This window comes from Sceloporus occidentalis, unplaced genomic scaffold (genome assembly GCF_023333645.1).
Source record: "Sceloporus occidentalis isolate IW3139 unplaced genomic scaffold, rSceOcc1.0.p SCAF_222, whole genome shotgun sequence".
NCBI lineage: Eukaryota > Metazoa > Chordata > Lepidosauria > Squamata > Phrynosomatidae > Sceloporus > Sceloporus occidentalis.
This window is the reverse complement of record NW_028317202.1, coordinates 1-20,238: the sequence shown is the minus strand read 5'-3', so window position 1 is coordinate 20,238 and position 20,238 is coordinate 1. Positions and strand designations below refer to the sequence as shown.

General features: G+C 38.0%; 1 protein-coding gene across 1 annotated transcript in view; it reads left to right on the top strand.

Annotated features, from left to right (window-relative positions):
• The window catches only part of LOC149276967 (inositol 1,4,5-trisphosphate-gated calcium channel ITPR3-like), a gene marked incomplete at its 3' end in the record, with an annotated part of 57,929 nt that extends 37,958 nt beyond the window's left edge, over nucleotides 1-19,971 (top strand). Inside the window, exons 17-34 of the mRNA XM_089503184.1 lie at nucleotides 723-842; nucleotides 1,455-1,637; nucleotides 1,937-2,188; nucleotides 2,671-2,809; nucleotides 9,120-9,270; nucleotides 9,880-10,079; nucleotides 10,185-10,314; nucleotides 10,614-10,671; nucleotides 10,830-10,995; nucleotides 11,176-11,340; nucleotides 11,456-11,527; nucleotides 12,459-12,584; nucleotides 16,660-16,782; nucleotides 17,420-17,620; nucleotides 17,879-18,130; nucleotides 18,677-18,802; nucleotides 19,587-19,712; nucleotides 19,851-19,971. Coding sequence (XP_089359310.1) covers nucleotides 723-842; nucleotides 1,455-1,637; nucleotides 1,937-2,188; nucleotides 2,671-2,809; nucleotides 9,120-9,270; nucleotides 9,880-10,079; nucleotides 10,185-10,314; nucleotides 10,614-10,671; nucleotides 10,830-10,995; nucleotides 11,176-11,340; nucleotides 11,456-11,527; nucleotides 12,459-12,584; nucleotides 16,660-16,782; nucleotides 17,420-17,620; nucleotides 17,879-18,130; nucleotides 18,677-18,802; nucleotides 19,587-19,712; nucleotides 19,851-19,971 — 2,711 coding nt within the window. The remainder of the gene's footprint in view (nucleotides 1-722; nucleotides 843-1,454; nucleotides 1,638-1,936; nucleotides 2,189-2,670; nucleotides 2,810-9,119; nucleotides 9,271-9,879; nucleotides 10,080-10,184; nucleotides 10,315-10,613; nucleotides 10,672-10,829; nucleotides 10,996-11,175; nucleotides 11,341-11,455; nucleotides 11,528-12,458; nucleotides 12,585-16,659; nucleotides 16,783-17,419; nucleotides 17,621-17,878; nucleotides 18,131-18,676; nucleotides 18,803-19,586; nucleotides 19,713-19,850) is intronic.
• Between the last annotated feature and the right edge of the window lie 267 nt (nucleotides 19,972-20,238).

Genomic DNA, 20,238 nt, shown 5'->3' with positions numbered 1-20,238 from the left:
TTATCAACATCATATGTGCAGTGCTGGAGGGGAAAGAAGGTGGCATGTATTAATATTGTAGTTTATAGGTTTTGTTTGTTTACTTGCTTTTGTTATATTGATTTTAGATAATTCACAATTTGGCTTTATGTCATTTTGATTTGACTTGAGGACCTAGTAGTGGTGCTTTTCATCTTTGTAGGATCTATGCGAGAGTAAGCCATATGAGTGTGAATGCAACCTTCTGCATAATTAAATACTTCTATGTAAATTTAAATTCACACTTTTGAAAATATAAACAGAATACCAACAAATACAATGTAGTTGTGAACCTTTTTTAAGTGAAGTAAAGGGAAACTTCTAATGCCTCTGTTACAATTGCATTGTGATGTAGATATTAGTATATATTATTGGTAGGTATTGGTGGCAGAATTATACCCAGAAAAAAAAACGTTTGCAGCATCCCAGGAAACACTGTAACTAGAAAATAATGATCTTTAAAAAATTACTTTTAAACATGTTAAAATGTGCTAAGCCTTTTGTTAGTTAACCAAAGCAGTTGAGAGGGACAGAATGAATACCTTTTAGTGACAGAAGCTAACATTCAAAATCTTAGCCTTCTTCAAATAATACGTATATATTGTACTGTTTCAATTTTGGGCTGTGCTAGATTGCCTTATCACACTATGTAAAATATTGCAAAATACAATATACCAAAAAACCCTTGTTTTGCTATTCTGTAGGTTTCTGGATTACCTGTCGGACCTGTGTGTGTCAAATCACATTGCTATTCCAGTAACCCAGGAGCATATCTGTAAGTGTGTTTTGGACCCCAAGAACAGTGATATCCTAATCAAGACAGAGTAAGTAATAACATGGTTTGACAGAAGAAGCTATAGAAAACTACAATGCAAGAGCTAAATCTTAATGGATTAAAGGAATGACTGTAACCTAGAGGGGTTTCCCCTCATCTTTTTCCCCTTACCAATTCATGTTGTGTAAAATATCACAAACTGTGCACACGTTGGCACAATCTATTTGACAAGCTTTGAAATAATGCACAAAATGTGTGGTTATTGCAAATTACTTTTGTTGATGTATAACACTATTTGTCTTGCAAACGATGTCATATTACAGATGCAAGGATGGCTGAAAGATTTTAGAGGGAGGGCATCTCTAATACAAGTAATGCAAAGAAACTAAGGAACTCACTATTGATGATTATATGCTTTCATTATCATTTGTGGGGACTTTGTGTCTGATCCCTTGCACATTGTCCGAGGAGGAGCCTTAGGCAAACAGGGGCCCTTAGGAGCTGCTTATTCTACTTATATGGTGGTGCCCCATAACTCTGGCAACAAAAAATGTTTTAGGACTTATAAGCTGTGCAAATTTAAAAACTCTGACCACATGGTGACCACATTAAAAGTATTTACTATGATATTTTAAAAGTCTTTGGTATTTTTTATCCACAGGCTAAGGCCAGTAAAAGAGATGTCACAGTCCCCAGAATATATGGGGATAGATTTCTGTGAAGAGGAGGTATGGCTGACATGGACAGACAGGAATAATGACCCCCATGAAAAGAGCATACGACAGCTTTCTCAGGAAGCACGGGCTGGAAATGTGCACGATGAGAATGTGCTGGCATACTATAGGTATATGATCTCTGTTATTTTTGGCAAGACTCTTGCAGTATAGAAACTCATGCATACATATGTGGAAGTAAAGCTAAGCAAATAAATATATATATCTATTGTATGCTAACTTTTCCTAGTCTTCCCAACTTTTTCATCCCTCTTATCTAACTACCCCCTGGTTCTAAACTGCACTGATTTAAGATATTTTTGTTTTGTTGCCATGTTTATCATTGAATTTGCTTTTAATTCTATTTCCTCTTTTGCCTCTCCCATGACATGTTGCCAGTGTCTTATGCCATGTTCTCTCATTTTTTTAGGTACCAGCTGAAGCTTTTTGCCCGGATGTGCCTGGACCGCCAGTACCTTGCTATACATGAGATCTCCAAGCAGCTGAGTGTTGACCTTATCTTCCTTTGCATGGCTGATGAAATGCTGCCTTTTGACATCAGAGCCTCATTCTGCCACCTTATGCTGCACGCTCATGTTGATAGGGACCCCCAAGAGCTGGTGACACCAGTTAAGTTTGCCCGTCTATGGACTGAGATCCCCACGTCCATCACTATCAAAGAGTAAGAGACCATACAACATCATACATTTATGTGACCCCTAACATTTTGGTAACGTGTATAAGATAGCATCACTAACTTTACAAAAAATATTTGTACCCAAAATATGTGTTTACTATATTTTAGTAATAGAAGATTCTTATGAGGTAGTCATATTAAGGGTGGACTCCAGCCATCATAAGCACTAATTTTCAACGTAGCCATTTTTGTACGCAAATGCATAGCGAGCTTTACCAGAATCATCTTTATACATCTGATTTCTACAGAGTCTGATGAGACCTCCTGCACGAATGTGCAGTTATCACTTCCACTGATTTCAGTAGGACATCTTTCCTGCCAGTGACTGGCTGCTTCTAGCTGCCAAAACTGATGTGAAGCATGGACAGAGGAGGGGGGGTGCAGTATCTTCAACAGACAAGTGCTTAAGTATTATCCTTCTAGTGTAAAGAATGCATTAGCATTAATCTGGCATTCTCCATTTACAGCTATGACTCAAATGACTCAAGGGATGATAAGAAGAACAAGTTTAGCAGCACAATGGACTTTGTGGAAGAATATCTAAATCATGTGGTCAGTGAGTCTATACCCTTTGCTAATGAGGAGAAGAACAAGCTAACATTTGAGGTGAGAACGCAGCACACTGCACAATGAACTTGATTATCTATTTACTGATAGTAAAATAAATACATAATAACAACGCACTGGTGTATTATGGCTTAGGTCTTCTAAGCCCAGGGCAGCGGGTTCAGGGTGGGCAGAGACCTCAATTGAAATCTGTAGAGGTACTTGCATACCCCAAGAGTATATTTTTCCTTATGGGCAGAGGACCACGATATGGTATCCTATCCCAGTGCCCTATACAAGTTGAATGGGAGTGAGGACAAGAACCTCCTCAGTTTGGTAGTTCTGGGCCACCCCCATAAATATATCACTGTGTCAGGGTACACCTTTGTACTGACAGAATATAGTTTAATAAAAGTAGTGGGTAAAAATTAAGTTTTATTTATTTCTATAATTTTACTTATAAGGAAAGGCTGCACATTTCTGCACTTTATTACATATATCAAGGTATTTAGGAACAAATAAAGAGGCAAGCACAATGTGAATGCTCAGTAACTTTGAGACACAGATTCTTCCCAAAAGAGTTGAATAAGCAGATTTTATTGCTCGTGCACACGAGGGAGTGTCATCAGCCAGACTACTCTCTCTCAATGAAAACAACACATGTCTTATATACCTTTACAAACAAGAGAGCTACGTGCTAAGATCTGTCTACTTAGCAAGTGTCCTGAAATATACATACAGAAAGATACAGAAAACCATTCATCCTATTATGGTCAGTTTATGTCAAAGACCATGTTTGCAGCTGAGATGATCAATCACTTCTGACCCCCCTCATTGTGGTCCTTGAATAGACTTGGTCAGTTTCTTTTAACTTACTTGGAGCAAGAAATAGCCAACCACCTGTCCACTCTTAACCTTTCATTGCACATAGAGTCACACAGAAAAGGACACTCAGGGTTAACATAAAAATATCTGCTGAGAAGCTGAAGGCACATATTCAATATTCACAGTCCTCCCTTTTTATTCTTAACAGATCCTGTTAAGTAATCAATAATTTGTTGTTTTTTTTTTTACGAGATGGAGCTTGTTGCATAGCGAACCATGCGTCCATTAATTCCTTTTCATGTGGATCATACAATGTGTTATCCAGAGTTTCCGGGTCTTTAAAATCGGGGGATTCTTCACCTTCCAACAAAGGCATTGCGTGGCTAGTGCCAGTACACTTTACACTCAGCGACTTAATTAGTAGAAAGAAAACATACACACACATACAATAACAAACAAAGCCACAATCATACCAATCACCAGTTTTGCTCCAAGTGAACCGAACCATCTTTCAAGGCCAAATGGATCCCATTCCTCATCGCTTTATAAAACTAAACCCATTACCTAGTTCCCGTGAAACCCCCGACCTGGCACAGGGACACCCAACACAGGGAGCACCCGCAGCATGTGGAACAAACCCACACACCCAACATGACTGATCACACCCGAAGCTCCACGAAACATTCTGCCTATGTCAAAATACAAACCATCCCTCTCCCATGGTACTCTAATATCCTCCCTTTTGTGTCTGACAATGCAAAGGGAATTCTACCAACATGCACAATCCCATAAAAATCTAACAAGACATGCAAAAAAAACCCATTTAGATCTTTCTTTCAGCTTTTCCAATATTTTGCTGCATGGTTTCACGAGTGGCCTCTTGGCCTTTCTCGGCTTTCCCACGTAGGTTAGTCAGCTAGGGTTATTGTGCCTGTTGGAGGACTAACGTGTTGATTTCCTTGGAGTTGGGAAAAGCTTTATATGGCTGCAATGAATACAAGAAGCAATCTCAGCTACCTTTGCAGCTCTGTTAGTTACAAGCAGACATGATATGGGCATTTCCAGCAAAGTTGAAGAACTTTCTTTTAAAAACTCTTGACCAATACGTATTCTCCTGGTTGGATTTGGTGAATTGGTTTGTCGTCCTGTGTCCGTGCGCACTGCTTGCACCTGTGATTTGAGAGACTTAAAGGACTTCATTAGAGTCTTACAATACACGCTAATTGTGTCATCTATCAGCATGATCATGCACTAATACTTTTAGTGAATTAGCTGCTAGCATAGGACGTCCCATTATGAGCTCGTGAGGTGTAGCTTTTATGGCTGCATGAACTGAGTTTCGCATAGACATTAATGCTAAGGGTAAAGCTGCTGGCCAGAGCATATGAGTTTCTGCGCATATTTTGCTAATCTTTTTTTTTTAAGACTCCATTAGCTCTTTCTACTTTTCTTGCACTCTGAGGGTGATATGGACAATGCAGATGGTACACAATACCTAAAACTCTAGCAAGCTCCTGTACTATATCAGCAGTAAAGTGCGTTCCTTGATCTGAAAAGATGTGCAGAGGTATACCATATCTAGGAATAAATTCCTGTAGTAGTTTCTTTGCTACTGTTCTTGCCTCTGCACCTTGGCATGGGTAGGCTTCTATCCAGCGGGAATATGTACACACTATAACAAGGACGTATTTATAATGCAAAGATCTTGGCATTTCAATAAAGTCAATTTGCAAACTTCTAAAGGGTCCCATGGGACACAGAGTCCTCCCATGCCCTTGTATGTGTACTCGCTTACCCACATTGTGCTGTTGACAAATAACACATTGTTCACAATATTCTTTAACAAGGGGCCGTATACCTGGGGCCCACCAATCAGCTTGTATAGCTTTAACCGTTGCTTCACTAGACACATGACTCAGGCCATGCACTAGTCTGATAATATAGGGTGTCAAATCAGTAGGTAAAGCTGGTAAATGTTGAAAAATTTGAGGGCCATGCCAAAAACCATTTTCTTCCACTCCCCCCTTTTGTTCCCAATATTGTTGAGTTTTCTCATCAATTTGGGAATAAAATTTAATTTTATTTTAACCGGGGGTTCTTCCCAAATCAACCCTGCAGAATCACCTGGGACTGCCCATACCCATTTAGGTAGCCCTTTCCACATATCATTTGTAACCTGCTCTGTCAATGGATATGCAATATCAAAATCAATCGTAGACATCGATTTTCTATCTTTGATCACTTCTTCTAACCTACCCAAATACAATTCCTCATACTCATGAAGTTCTAAAACAATATGGCCATTAGGAGTGCAAGATATGGTTCAAACCATATCACACAGCAAGTCCTTTCCTAGCAAATTTATGGGACAAGTGGGGCTTACAAGAAATTTTACTTGTAAATTTATTCCTGCCAATTGAAAGTTTAGAGGCTGAGAAACAGGGTGAGGAATTGCTTTGTCACCAACACCTTTTACAAGAACTGGCAGGTCTGAGCTTAAGGGAAATTTCCCTATCCAGTCTTTAGACAGACAGGAGCGGGGAGCTCCGGTGTCTACCAAAAATTTCAGTATTTTACCTTGTACCTTTGCTTTAATAAATGGGCCTTCATCTTCGGCCGTTATAGTGGGGAATGAGTCGGAAACAGCAGGAGCATGGGTGTCAGTGTTAACTAGTCAATCTCGTACATTACTGTCCTGTCTGTATAGTGGGGGTACCCACTTTGCTCTCTGTTGACCGGTTGCACTAGAGAACTGCCGTCTGTCAAAGCTATAACCTTCACCATTATTCACATTCTTTTTTTGGGAATTTGCAATTCCTAGCCATATGACCAAGTTTGCCACAATTATAACATGTCACGTTTCCTCCAGGTTGCTGCACCAACTGATCAGTACTTCCCCCTCCAGCCACAGGCTGTGAAGCAGAGACCACTGCTCTCATTGCAGCTCTATACTCCTTAACTTCAGCAACTCTCTGCCTTTCTCTAGAATCCTCTTTATATTTCTCAAAATGCTTTGCAGCAGAGACCACATCTTTTAAACTCTTCTCTTCCCAACCAATCACCACTCTTTTTACTCCCTTCTTTACCTCTGGTAACAATCCTTTCACAAATGCAGCAACTATCATAGGTTCTGCGTTTCTCTCTGGGTCATTCACACCACTATATGCTTTCACCAATTTTTTAATTCTATCCGCAAACTCTTCAACACTTTCATTTTTACCCTGTGAAGCAGTGTTAATCTTAGTCCAGTCAGTGTTCTGAGGAAATCCTTCAACAAAAGCTTTAATAATATTATCATTCAATGTCTTGCGTGCGGCAGCATTGCGCTCTACCAATTCAACATCTGTATCCCAATTAAAATCATGTACTACTTTAGGAAACGCTGCTTTAAAACAAGTAAACTGCACTGGTTAAAATAATCTGCCACAATTGATCATAATCTCGTTTAACAGGGTCATAAGCAGTCATCAGTCCTTTCAAAACATCACAAAATTTAGTAATATCATCTCCAGGACGGGGAAATTGTTGTTTTAGAACTAACAGTTCTCCCGGTGCCCAAGGGTGATGAATGGTAAAGGGAACACCAGCATTATCCATTTGTCCTATTTCTTTCATAGGATACATGCTTTCTGTGCTCGAAGCAATCTGTTTTACTTTAACAGTTTTATCTGTATTTCTTAAATCATATGGATGTTTAACATCAGTAGAAGGAGGAGGGGAAATTGGGTGCAGAGGAGGAGGGGAAGCAGTAGATTGGGATAAGGGTGATAGAGATGAAAAGGGTGTTGGGACAGAATGGGGAGGGGTGAGAACAGGTTCAGGAATGAGGACAGGAGCATCAGCTCCAGGGGCAACATGATTATAAGGGGGAGGATTAAATATCAAATCATCAATAGTCATATCATTGTTAGTAAGCAATGGAGGATATAACTTATCAACAAGTACAACATTCTGAGATTCTTTCTGCAGTTTTTTATCAGTTTCCTTCTTCCTAACAGGATAAAGGGAACTGGCGGCCGCCTGAGGGTGTTGGGAGTTTTCAAGTGGAGCAGACTCATCATGCTTTCTCCAGATTTTGAAACCTTCCCTAAACCACATACAAAACACTCTCCATTCATTTTTGGAGACATGTGACATGTCTTTCTTTAAAGTCATACGGAGTCCTTTTAAGGATTCCATATTTAAAGATCCCTGTGAGGGTCAACAATAAAAATTATCCTCATCTGATTCTGAGGCTAATTTCCATTTATACATATATTTTCCCATCTCTTTGCCATGCTTCTTAATCATGGTTTCTAGAGGGGACCCCGGGGTAACTCTCGAGAAAAGATTTCCCATCTTATTCTCCTCTACACAAATCTACAATAGCGGGTTAGGCTATGCACTTCTACAATAGCGGGTTAGGCTATGCACTTCTACAATAGCGGGTTAGGCTATGTACTCTACAATAGCGGGTTAGGCTATGTACTCTACAATAGCGGGTTAGGCTATGTACTCTACAATAGCGGGTTAGGCTATGTACTCAACTTAGTTGCAACTTCTGACAATACCATACAATACAATAACTTACTTCTTATAAACATACAAAATAGAATAACATGCATGCATCTTACTTACTCAACTCTTATGGATCCCGTCATTCAGATAGGTACCCAGTGGCCGACCCCCGTATCCTCTACCCAATACTTTACACTAAAGGCTTTCTTTTAAAAGAGGTGCCTCTTACCTTTTTTCAGATGAGCTCAATGTTGGGTAAAGGATCGTGAGTCTGCACCGTCTGGATCCTGAGTCCGAAATGTGGGATCCTGGACGAGCCCCCAACTGTGAATGCTCAGTAACTTTGAGACACAGATTCTTCCCAAAAGAGTTGAATAAGCAGATTTTATTGCTCGTGCACACGAGGGAGTGTCATCAGCCAGACTACTCTCTCTCAATGAAAACAACACATGTCTTATATACCTTTACAAACAAGAGAGCTACGTGCTAAGATCTGTCTACTTAGCAAGTGTCCTGAAATATACATACAGAAAGATACAGAAAACCATTCATCCTATTATGGTCAGTTTATGTCAAAGACCATGTTTGCAGCTGAGATGATCAATCACTTCTGACCCCCCTCATTGTGGTCCTTGAATAGACTTGGTCAGTTTCTTTTAACTTACTTGGAGCAAGAAATAGCCAACCACCTGTCCACTCTTAACCTTTCATTGCACATAGAGTCACACAGAAAAGGACACTCAGGGTTAACATAAAAATATCTGCTGAGAAGCTGAAGGCACATATTCAATATTCACAACAATTTCAATAATATTGAACAATATCACACTTTTACTGATGGCACTGATACATTGAAAAACAGGGGTGTTTCCACTGTTTTACGCATTGGAATTAATATCATTTGAACTAGGAACAGACATGACAGTTTTCTGCGTGAAAAAGTATTGTTACCAATAGCAAAAAGCTCTGGAGTTTGAGGGAAGACAAGGTAGAACACTGAAATGGTCTCTCACTCCCAGCCATAATGTAAACACCTATCTTTTTGCAGGTGGTGAGTCTTGCGCGGCACCTGATATATTTTGGATTCTATAGTTTTAGCGAGCTTCTTCGTCTGACAAGGACTCTGCTTGGGATTATAGACTGTGTTCAGAACCCACAGGCCATGCTGCTGCAGGCCATGTACAATGACGACGGATCAGGTACCCGTATAAATAAAATGTACCTAACATAAGTGTTAATTCAGTCGCTTTGGTGGCTTAACATTATTTTGGAGATGTTTTGCAACAAACTGAATTGTAGGTGCCTTGAGTTCAAGGCCACCTTTTCAAATTGCTAATGCTCTTGCATGTTATATCCTGATTCTGATATGCAGAAACAAACTGCAGATAGCCAATATTTGCTTTACAGATGTCATTCACCTTTAAAAAAAAAAAAGTATCATCTTCAACAAAAAAATCTTTGTTAAAAAAAAATGTTTTCTGTTGACTACATTTTTTTATTCAGTTATTTTCTTTAATGCCTTTAATGCTTATATATTGGTTTATGGTATTTGTAAATGTTAATGTTTAGAAATTAATCAGGTGGCCATACCCTTGCTTATTAGGTGATTCTAGTGGCTGAGTTTTGGACCACAGTTCTTTCCCGCTGGTGCTTACTCAAAGTGATCCTTATCCTTTATTTTTTCACAAAAACATGAAGTTTGTGGTAAACAAACAATTCTCACAGAAAGTTGACCTGTGTTTAAGTGAGGTCATTACAACGAGACAGAGCTAACCAGTATTTCTTTATCACCTCAATGCATGTATTAGGGAAGAACGTTAGGAGGTCAATTCAAGGAGTGGGTCACATGATGTCAACAATGGTACTTAATCGGAAACAGTCTGTGTTCAGTTCCTCCCAGACGCTAAATGCTGTAGCCACTCAAGAGGCACCAAGTAAAAGAAAAAACATAGAAACTGAGAACATTACTGTAATGGAGACCAAGCTAAAAATACTAGAAATTTTACAGGTGAGGAAGCATAATAACTAATAAAGTGTATGTGACATTTACAAATATATTAAGTGCAATATGAAAATATTAAGTGTTCGTCAGTCTCTTTTTTTTTTCCCATAGTTCATCCTAAATGTAAGACTGGACTATAGGATGTCATATCTTCTATCTGTCTTCAAGAAAGAGTTTGTAGAGGTGTTCCCTATGCAAGATAGTGCTGCTGATGGAACAGCCCCAGCATTTGATTCAACAAGTAACATTAACCACCTTTCTTTAACTTGAAAATTCATTTTCAATCCCTGATCCAGTGGAAGCATTTATTGAGTCTCTCTTAATTCTTTCTCACAATTTTCTTTTGGTTCATTTGTCTTATCCCATCTCTTTTTTCTTTGCCATCTGTCTATTACACATACAGTGTTATATATCACTTTGTAAACATCCTCTAATGCCCCCGTATCACCTTATAAATGTATTTATTTATAAAGATGGTCCACAGTTTGTAATGTAACTGTAATAATTTGTGTAATTCATGTAACATATTTCCAATTGCAGATGCTACGTTAAACTTAGAGCGCATTGGAGAGCAGGCAGAATCTATGTTTGGTGTAGGGTAAGTGTCTTAAAATCTGTTACCAGTGAGTTCTGTTGTGAGCATGTTGTTGCATTTGTTTCATTTCATCTTTGACGATCATTGTCAGCCAACCTATATAGCTGTGAATGACAGAACATCTTTCCCTTTTGCAACACTTTGTGTATACGTCTTATCAGGAAGAATACCAGCATGCTTGAAGTGGATGATGAAGGAGGAAGGATGTTTCTGCGGGTCCTTATTCAGCTGACCATGAATGATTACCCGTCTTTAATCTCTGGATCACTACAACTGCTTTTTAAGCACTTTAGCCAGAGGCAGGAAGTCCTACACACATTCAAACAGGTACACAGTATTAAAAGCAGAAGAGATGTACAAAATATTTTACCATGCCACACATCTATTACTTTTAATACTATTTTAGGTAAGGGTAGGCGGTTCAGTAGTTTTTGGGCATATGGGAAGTGCACCCCTATTAATTAATTCATTATATATTTGTCTTTTTTTGCACTACGACCTTTTCAGGTTCAGCTGCTGATCTCTGCTCAGGATGTGGATAACTACAAAGTAATTAAGTCAGAGCTGGACAGACTTAGAACAATGGTAGAAAAATCAGAGCTCTGGGTAGACAAGAAAGTGAGCTCAAGCAGTAGTTCTTCAACAGATGGGAGCAAGAAGGACAAAAAAGAGGTAGGTGAAACCCAAATACCATTTCCTTTATGATTTATTGGCTGTTTGCATTTATATTTAATGTCACGTATTTATTCCTCGAATTGACGTTCATTTTTATTTCCTTTCGGTCCAGCATGTAGAGAACCAGGAAGGTGCTGGAAAACCAACAGTAAAAAGTAGTGAGAATTATCAGATTGTGAAAGGGGTAAGGTCACACAACACTGTTACAGATGAGCTAAATGTACAACATTTTGGGTTATGATAGGTTTAGTTAGTAATATTTACAAATTTTATTGCTGCTTAAATCTCGGTCATACTACTATGTGAGCGTGTCAATGATTGTATACCTTTATCGGTTGAAAGAGATCATAATGTTATACCTATATCTGTTTTTTTATGTATCTTTCATAAACATCCTAGATTTGCTATGCCAAAGAAAGTAGAAATCCAGATACATCGTACTGGGGTCTTTGGCAGGCCATATGCACATATTGTATTATTTTTGTGAAAAACATGAGACATTGGAAGGTTTTTATGCTAGGTCCTAGCTGACTTGTGTTGCTGGTTTACCTTTTTTGCTGTTACAGTATACTTCTTCTGAGGCCTAACATGTGAATGAACTCTGCAAATCTGTCCTGCATGATTTAATGGAACAGTGTAATGTTGCTGACTTGCATAATTTCCAAAAACATGCATGTTAAAATACTTTGAGTAGTTTCAAATGCGTTATATAAAACCAGAAAAAGGTACATAATACCCTAGGGAGAAGCTGCAGCTGCAGATGATTTTTGCCTCTGATTGACTTCTTGAAACAGCCAATCAGAAGCAGGAAATCGCTTGCATTGAAATAAATGTGAGCACTTTCCACACATGTGCATGGGGGTGTCATTAGACCTGTGATGTTTGCCAACCCAGCGATTGAGCTGACTGAAGGTAAGCTTATCACATGACAGCAGCTATACTGGTATGTGATAGAAAATAGCAGGGGGCAGACAAAGCGTAATGCGTATGGGGGAGTCGGCAGAAAAAGGACACAGGAAAGAAGGGACCTCTCAACTTCAAACTTTAAAATCATTTTTTAATGTTATATTTTAGAATGGGCTTTAGAATTTTATATCCTCTGTTATATGACCTAGATCTTAGAAAGACTTAATAAGATGTGTGGAGTTGGAGAGCAGGTTCGCAAGAAGCAGCAGAGACTGTTGAAAAATATGGATGCACACAAAGTTATGCTTGATCTGCTCCAGATCCCATACGAAAAGGTCAGTTTACTATTTTATAATTTGTGTTATTCTGAATAACTTTCCTGTATGACCTCTTGAAATTTGTAAATGTTATTACATGGATAATTTGTTGCTTTTATTATTATTAGTTATTTTAATATATGACCTATTGACAAAACGCTCCTTAGTTGTCTCTGTAAACTGATAAATTGCAGTATGATAAAAATGTCTGTCCCTTTGCAAACACTCTTGGGAATTGGGTCTATCGATTACCTGTATATTATTAATGGGGCACTTCCTATAGAAAATGAGTATTGATTTCACTTGAATGAATAATTTGCATCTAGCAGGATCAAAGTCCCTATGGTGAAATGATCACAGTCCAGTTATCGGACAATTTGTAGGAAATGTCAGTGGTGCAAATGTTTTATTCTTCTTGCAAAATGTTGTAACTTAGAAATTAAAATATAATGTTTAGCATTATCTTGTAAAAAAAAAAGCCATGAAAATAGCATTACATTTCACAGAGTGCTAAAGAGAAGGTGTTTGGTTTGTATTAACCAGAAACACATTTAAGTTGAAAATATGTTAAAATCTTTGATTTAATTCATATTTAGCTGTTAAGGTTATTTGATTATTAAAATATCCACCTTGTTCTTTGTATAAAGTCACAACAATAAACTATAAATCATAGTAAAATGTGATGTACAGTATAGTTTGGAGAATGATCTGTTTCTCTAGGCTCTCCTTCTATAAATGAGCCACAAGTTATAAATTAGATATTTTTTCCAAATTATCCTCCGCTGAAAAGCAATAGCCCCTGAAGAAAAAAAAATCTGCTTTACAGTGCCCCCAGGTAATGCATTGATTTGTTATCCAGAGAGCTAAGAGTTATGTCAGTGTGGCTAACTATTAGGCAGTATTGGTAATTACAGTGGGCATGCTGTGTATATTGATGCTATGAATCTAATGTCTAATCTAATCTACCACACAAATCTTTGTAGCTAGAAACTACAGCTATACAGTGATGGTGCACTGTAATTGTGCGGACCATGTGTAATTCTGGGTAAATTGTTGGCATATGTATATATGCCTTTGACTTGAGAATTTGATGCTATTGAAAGCTTGTCCTTAAATGGAATGTTCGATAAAAACATATTATTTTATATTGCAGTACTCTGTGTATAAGGTGGGTGTGTCTATATATACAAATTATATGGCCAGAAGTATGTGGACACCTGGCCATCACACCTATATGATCTTATTGGACATACCATTCCAAAACCATGGGCATTTTCCTGGGAGGCTTTCCACAGGATTTTGAAGTGTGTTTGTTTGACTAAGCCCACTAAGCCAAAGGAGCATTGGTGAGGTCAGGCTGGTTGGATGAAAAGGCGTAAAGCCCAATTGGTATTCCAATTCATCCCAACTCCTGTTCGGTGGAGTTAAGGTCAGGGCTCTTTGCAGGTCACTAGAGTTCCTCCAGACTAAACTCATTAAACCATGTCTTTATGGACCTTGCGCACTGGGGTACATTCATGTTGAAACAGTAAAGGGCCTTCCTCAAACTGGTGCCACAAAGTTGAAGCATACAACTGTCTTAAACGTTTTCAATGCTGTAGCTTAGTACCCTTCACTAAAACTAAGGGGCTTAGCCCAAACACTGGAAAACAAATCCAGGCCATTATCCCTTCCCTACCAAACTTTACAGTAGGCACTATGCATTCGGCAGCGTTCTTCTGGCATCCACTGTAGAGAACACATGTCCACTACTCCAGATCCAGTGGCGGTGTACTTTACAGCACCCCAGACGACGCTTGGCATTTCATATAATGATCTTAGGATTTTGAGCAGCTGCTTAGCCAAAAAAGCCATTGCATTAATCACCTCACGCACAGTGCTTGTGCTGATGTTGCCTTCAGAAGCAGTTTGGAGCTCTCCAGTGATTTTTATGCGCTATGTGCTTTACCCCTTGTCAACCCCGCTCTGTGAGTGTGCATGGTCTACCACTTTATGGCTGAGCTGTTGTTACTTCTAGACAATTCCACTTCACAATGCCAGCACTTACAGTGTACCATGGCAGATCTGGCAGGAAAGACATTACACAAACTGGCTTCTGGCAAATGTAGCATCCTATGACGGTTCCACGTCACTGAGCTCTTCAGTACAACCCATTCTACTGCCAGTGTTTGTCTATGGGGATAGCATGTCTATGTGGTTGATTTTATACACCTGGCAGCAATCAATGTAGCTGAAACCAAAAACTCAATAATTAGTAGGGGTGTCTACATAGTTTTGGTCATATAGTGTATATATTCCAACAAAATGGTCATAAAGTGTATAACATTCCAACAAAATGTAAAAAAAAAACCCAAAAAAACCCAAAATTAAAAAGTTTATTTTATTAGCAAGTGCTAAAATTACCACTGTATTTTCCCAAAAATCCATGAAAAGAGTTAAAATACTAGTATTTCAAATACCCAAGGGATGTCTAATATAAAAATAAAATTAATGGTTTGATGGGCTAAATTGGAGTGGCCGGGTTCAAAGATGTCCCAACTAGGGCATAGGCACAGAGTGACCAAAATTAAAAGAAAAAAAACTTCCCAAATGTGGCCTTTTAGCCGCAAGCAACGACATAAACCCATACATGGGGTGGTATTGATGTACTCAAAAGATGTTACTAAACACACATTGGGGTGTTGTTTGACAGTGACATATAGACATATACCAGGAGCTCTAAATCCACACCTGTGGAAAAAAAAATAAAAAAATACCACCACAAATTTTGACAAAGGCTGTGGTAAAATTAGCGCATGGAAAGGGTTAAAATACTGCCATTTAAAATACACTGGGGTGTTTAGTTTACAAAAAATATGATTTGACGGGGGTACATTGAACTGACCGGCTTCAAAGATGTCCCAAATAGGACATGGTGGCAGAAGGACCATATGTCAAAGTTCCAAGTTAAAAAATACGCACTTCCCAAATGTGGCGTTTCACCTCCCAAACAACCCCACAAACCTATGCATGGTTGGTATCACTTAGGTGTTGTTTGACAGTGACATATACCAGGAGCTATAAATTCATACCGAAAAAATAAAAATAAATACATTTCTACCACAAACTTTGGCAAAGGCTGGTGGTAGAATCTCATACAAGGAAAGGGTTAAAATACATTTTAGTTTTCCAAAATATTCGGTTTGGTGGGGTAAATTGAATTAGCCGGCTTCACTGATGGCCCACTGGGACATGGGGACAGTAGGAGCAGATGTCAAGTTGAAAAATGCGCACTTCCCAAATGTGGCATTTTACCTCCCAAACAACCTGACAAACCCATGCATCACTGTACTTGGGAGATGTTGCTGAACACATATTGGGGTGTTGTATCATATGTACTAGGAGCTGTAAATTCACACCTGAAGTACAATGTGTGTGATAAAAACACAAAATAAATACTACTACTACTACTACCGCAAAGTTTGACAAAGCGTGGTAGTAGAATTAGTGTATGGAATGGGTTAAAATACCAGCATCTTAAATACCTTGGTGTGTTTAGTTTAAAAAAATATATGGTTTGATTAGGGTAAATTGCATCGGCTGGCGTTTTCAAGATGTCCCAAATAGCACATGGGGAAGAATGTCCAGATATGAAAAAAAAAAAAGGTTTTTAATAACAAAACACTACTTGTACATTTTGCCCTATAACTAAACTAGAATCTATTTAGCAGGGTTTTTTTCATTAGTTTTTGTAGATCAGTAAAAGATTTTTCTAATAAAAGTGAGTTTTTTTTTTCACTTTTTCATCATATTTTTTTTAATAGGAAATTATATTATATGATCACAAAAATGATATCTGAGGAAAGCACGTCTTGTCCAGAAAAAAACCCAAACAATATATAACTTGTGTGGGTACACTAAATAGGAGAGGAGAAACACAAGCACCGCAAAAGTGTTGTAACAGCCTTGGTCACAAAGGGTACAAAAACAACCAGCCTGGTCCTTAAGGGGTTAAAAGGGATTAGCTCTTTGTGTGTATATATGTGTGTCTACAAATATATGTATGTTTATGTGTACATAATGTATTTCAGTTGGGTTTTCTATTCTTTCACAGGGAGATACTAAAATGAAAGAGATATTAAAGTACACACATCACTTCCTGCAAAAATTTTGTGCTGGGAACCCAGAAAACCAGGCACTTCTGCATAAGCACTTGACTCTATTTCTGTCTCCAGGTGTAAGTGATAATTCAATATTTTCTTTTCTTATTCTGCTAGTTATAATTTTTATTTTAACCATTTTATATATATGTCAGTTATTTGTGTTCATGTGCAATTTCTGTAAACACAAACAGATGTTTTGCAAAGATACTGTTGCAAAAGTAAAGTGATGTGTACTTTAGTACTGTAATTTATGCTGACATGGTCTCCACTGTGTGAATGCGGTTTACAAAATTAACAACATGCATAATGAATATAGAAAATGTAATTAAAAGATTTAATAAGCTTGTTTTTAATGACAAATAAAATACTGTTGCTAATATCAAATATCTGATGGTATACTATATAGATGTAAATATAGATTTCATTTTTATTTTTATGGTGTAAATGAATTATATTACAGAGCCTATGTGTATGTATGTCATACCTACCAACAGTCCCTGATTTGCCTATGCACAATGTATTACACTGTGCACTAGCACTATTGCGTTTTAAGCTGTGTATGTATGAGAGACACACACAGCCTAAACACTGGTGGATGAGATCCAGACACCACGCGGTGTGACATAACTTTGCCTACTTTATGCTTCACCCACTTGGGTGGTAAGTTTGATATGCCAATGTTTCACAGCTGAACTCTCTTTGCATTTCTAGCTTTTGGAGGCTGAGACCATGCAGCATATTTTCCTGAATAACTATCAGCTATGCTCTGAAATCCACGAGACCGTTCTTCAGCATTTCATTCACTGCCTAGCCACACACGGTAGACACGTTCAGTATCTGTATTTCTTGAATACCATCATCAAAGCCGATTGCAAATACATCAAAAAATGCCAAGATATGATTATGACTGAGGTAGGCTCTATAGCTGTCTTGGACACAGATTTTCTATTCCATGGTTATGCTAGCCATAGGCATGTAGAAGTATTATTGTGTGGCAAATTCTTGCTGGTTATTTGTAGAGGGAGCAGAGGCAGAAAGACTACATATGGCGTTGTTAGAAATTAAATGTATTTAGAGCTAAAAGTATAGAAAAGGAGGAACAAAAAAAAATCTTTAATGTATTGTCTCATCACACTGAAACATATTGAAAATGTGTCCTTTATTCTGCAGCTGACTAATGCCGGGGATGATGTTGTGGTTTTTTACAATGACAAAGCATCGTTTGCACTGATGCTGGAAATGATGGCAGCAGCCCGTGAAGGAGTGGAAGAAAACAGTCCTCTCATGTATCATATAACACTTGTTGATCTTCTCGCTGCCTGTGCAGAGGGGAAAAATGTGTATACTGAGATCAAGTGCACATCTTTGCTTCCTCTGGAGGACATTGTCAGGGTAGTGACACATGAAGATTGCATTACTGAGGTCAGTGTGATGCTGGGTTAGGAAACTGTGGACCCTCATTTACCATGAAGGTTAGGACAGTAGTTTAAAAAACCAGGGTTTATTATTATTAATTATTGATTTACATGGCACCATCATATCCTGCACAGTGGATAAACAGGGCACAACAAGGACTGTATCATATAACTATTTAGACTTAAACAAAGGTAAGAAGGGCCCTGCTCAAGCAATCTTAAAATGTAGCAGGTAGGACCATATTTCACAAGATGCAAAAGGGCAAATGTTTGAGGTAAAACAGCCACTTGCAGAAGTAGGAGGCGGGAGGGAACTAACCTCTTTTCTGCTTCCATATTACATTGTTACTCAGAGCTGACTTCACTAATATATTCAAGTAACCACCATGATGGCCACACTGTTTCAGGAGTGCTTACTAATGAGTAGTTGTACTGATGTGGCAATTCACTATAATGGATGTAATCTACTATGTAACTATATTCCACTGATGCCATTACTAAAAGAAGCACATAAAATAATTGATGGCTGCACCATCTTCTTCTTACTCCTCAGGTTAAAATGTCTTATGTGAACTTTGTGAATCATTGCTACGTCGACACAGAAGTGGAAATGAAAGAGATATATACTAGTAATCACATCTGGACTCTGTTTGAAAACTTCATTCTGGATATGGCTCGAGTAAGCCGAAATGACATTTGTAACATAGTTGTTGTAATAAATTAGAAACAAAGTTTAGTATCGCGTCTAGGTGCGTTTCTTTCAGAGAATATTGCATGTATTATGCTCTATTAACCAGAACTCTGAGGATTTCTCTCATTTTCAATGAGGTTGATATACCAAAGTGATTCCCAAAAATTCTCTAGTCATGTAACACAGAACTGTGACAAAAAATTCTTAATCAGAACATTTTTAAAGGAAAGAAAAATAACACTTAGTGCCTCAACCTCCAGAAATTTAATTTTGTTTTAATAAAACCTGCTGCTTCAACTCGGAATTATTATAGGAAATAAAACACAGGCTAAGTCTTGACCCTTCAATAGTTATTTGTAATTTAACCTTTTTTTACATTTTAGTACTAATAAATAATGCCTTAAATGTTTTGGTATGGTTTTTAAACGAAGGTACCACTTGCCTTGTATAAAAACAATGTATTTTTTATCTGGGTAAGCTAAGCATGGAAAAAAGAAACATTACAGTAATTATAATACCGAATGGTTCCAGATTCCTCTTGCCTAAAATTTTGAGCAAACCCCCTAGAATATATACTTTGATTTTATTGTTGGTTGTGAAAAAAAATAGTAAAGATGTGGGTAAATTTAAATATGTATTGTCATACTGCAAATTGATTTTTTATCTATCTTTATTAATATGCAGTTCAGTGTATTAAATTTTATTTTCTTATGCATGTGTCTTTTTTAAAGGGGTTTTTGTTTATCTTTTCCACTTGTGTTCCTCTTCCCAGGTATGTAACAAGCGAGAGAAGCGTTTGCCAGATCCAACCTTAGAGAAGTATGTTCTTACCGTGGTTTTGGAAACAATAAGGTCCTTCTTCAACTCCCCTTTCTCTGAAAATAGCACCTCACTTCAGGTAAGAGGCTACAAGTAGGATTCTACAGACTACCTCCAAGGGGCACAAGTTGTAAAAAAAAAAAATAAGGTGACAGATATCTATTAAACTGATGGCTGGAGTTCTTCTAATTTATCGTCATCACTGCGTGTCTTGCAGACTCATCAAACAATTGTGGTCCAGCTTCTACAGTCCACTGCTCGGCTTTTGGAGTGTCCATGGCTTCAACAGCAGCACAAAGGCTCAGCAGAGGCTTGTATAAAAGCTCTGGCTGTGGTTGGTAAGACGCATACCTGCTTGCCTGATTTTGTAGATTGTATATTATCTTAAGGGTTAAGGGGACGTCTACATCAAGATACACAAAAAACAGTACAGCACTTCAGTACCACAGAATATCTAGTTTAACACTTTATTCCAGTCTTCTTCAAGTGATAAACTTGCGGGTACTTGCACTTTTCCAGCCTCTATTGACAATGCTTTTAGTCAACAAAAAAGGGTGCTCACTCAAAAAGTGATACGTTTTGTTTACATTTTAATCCTGTAGATT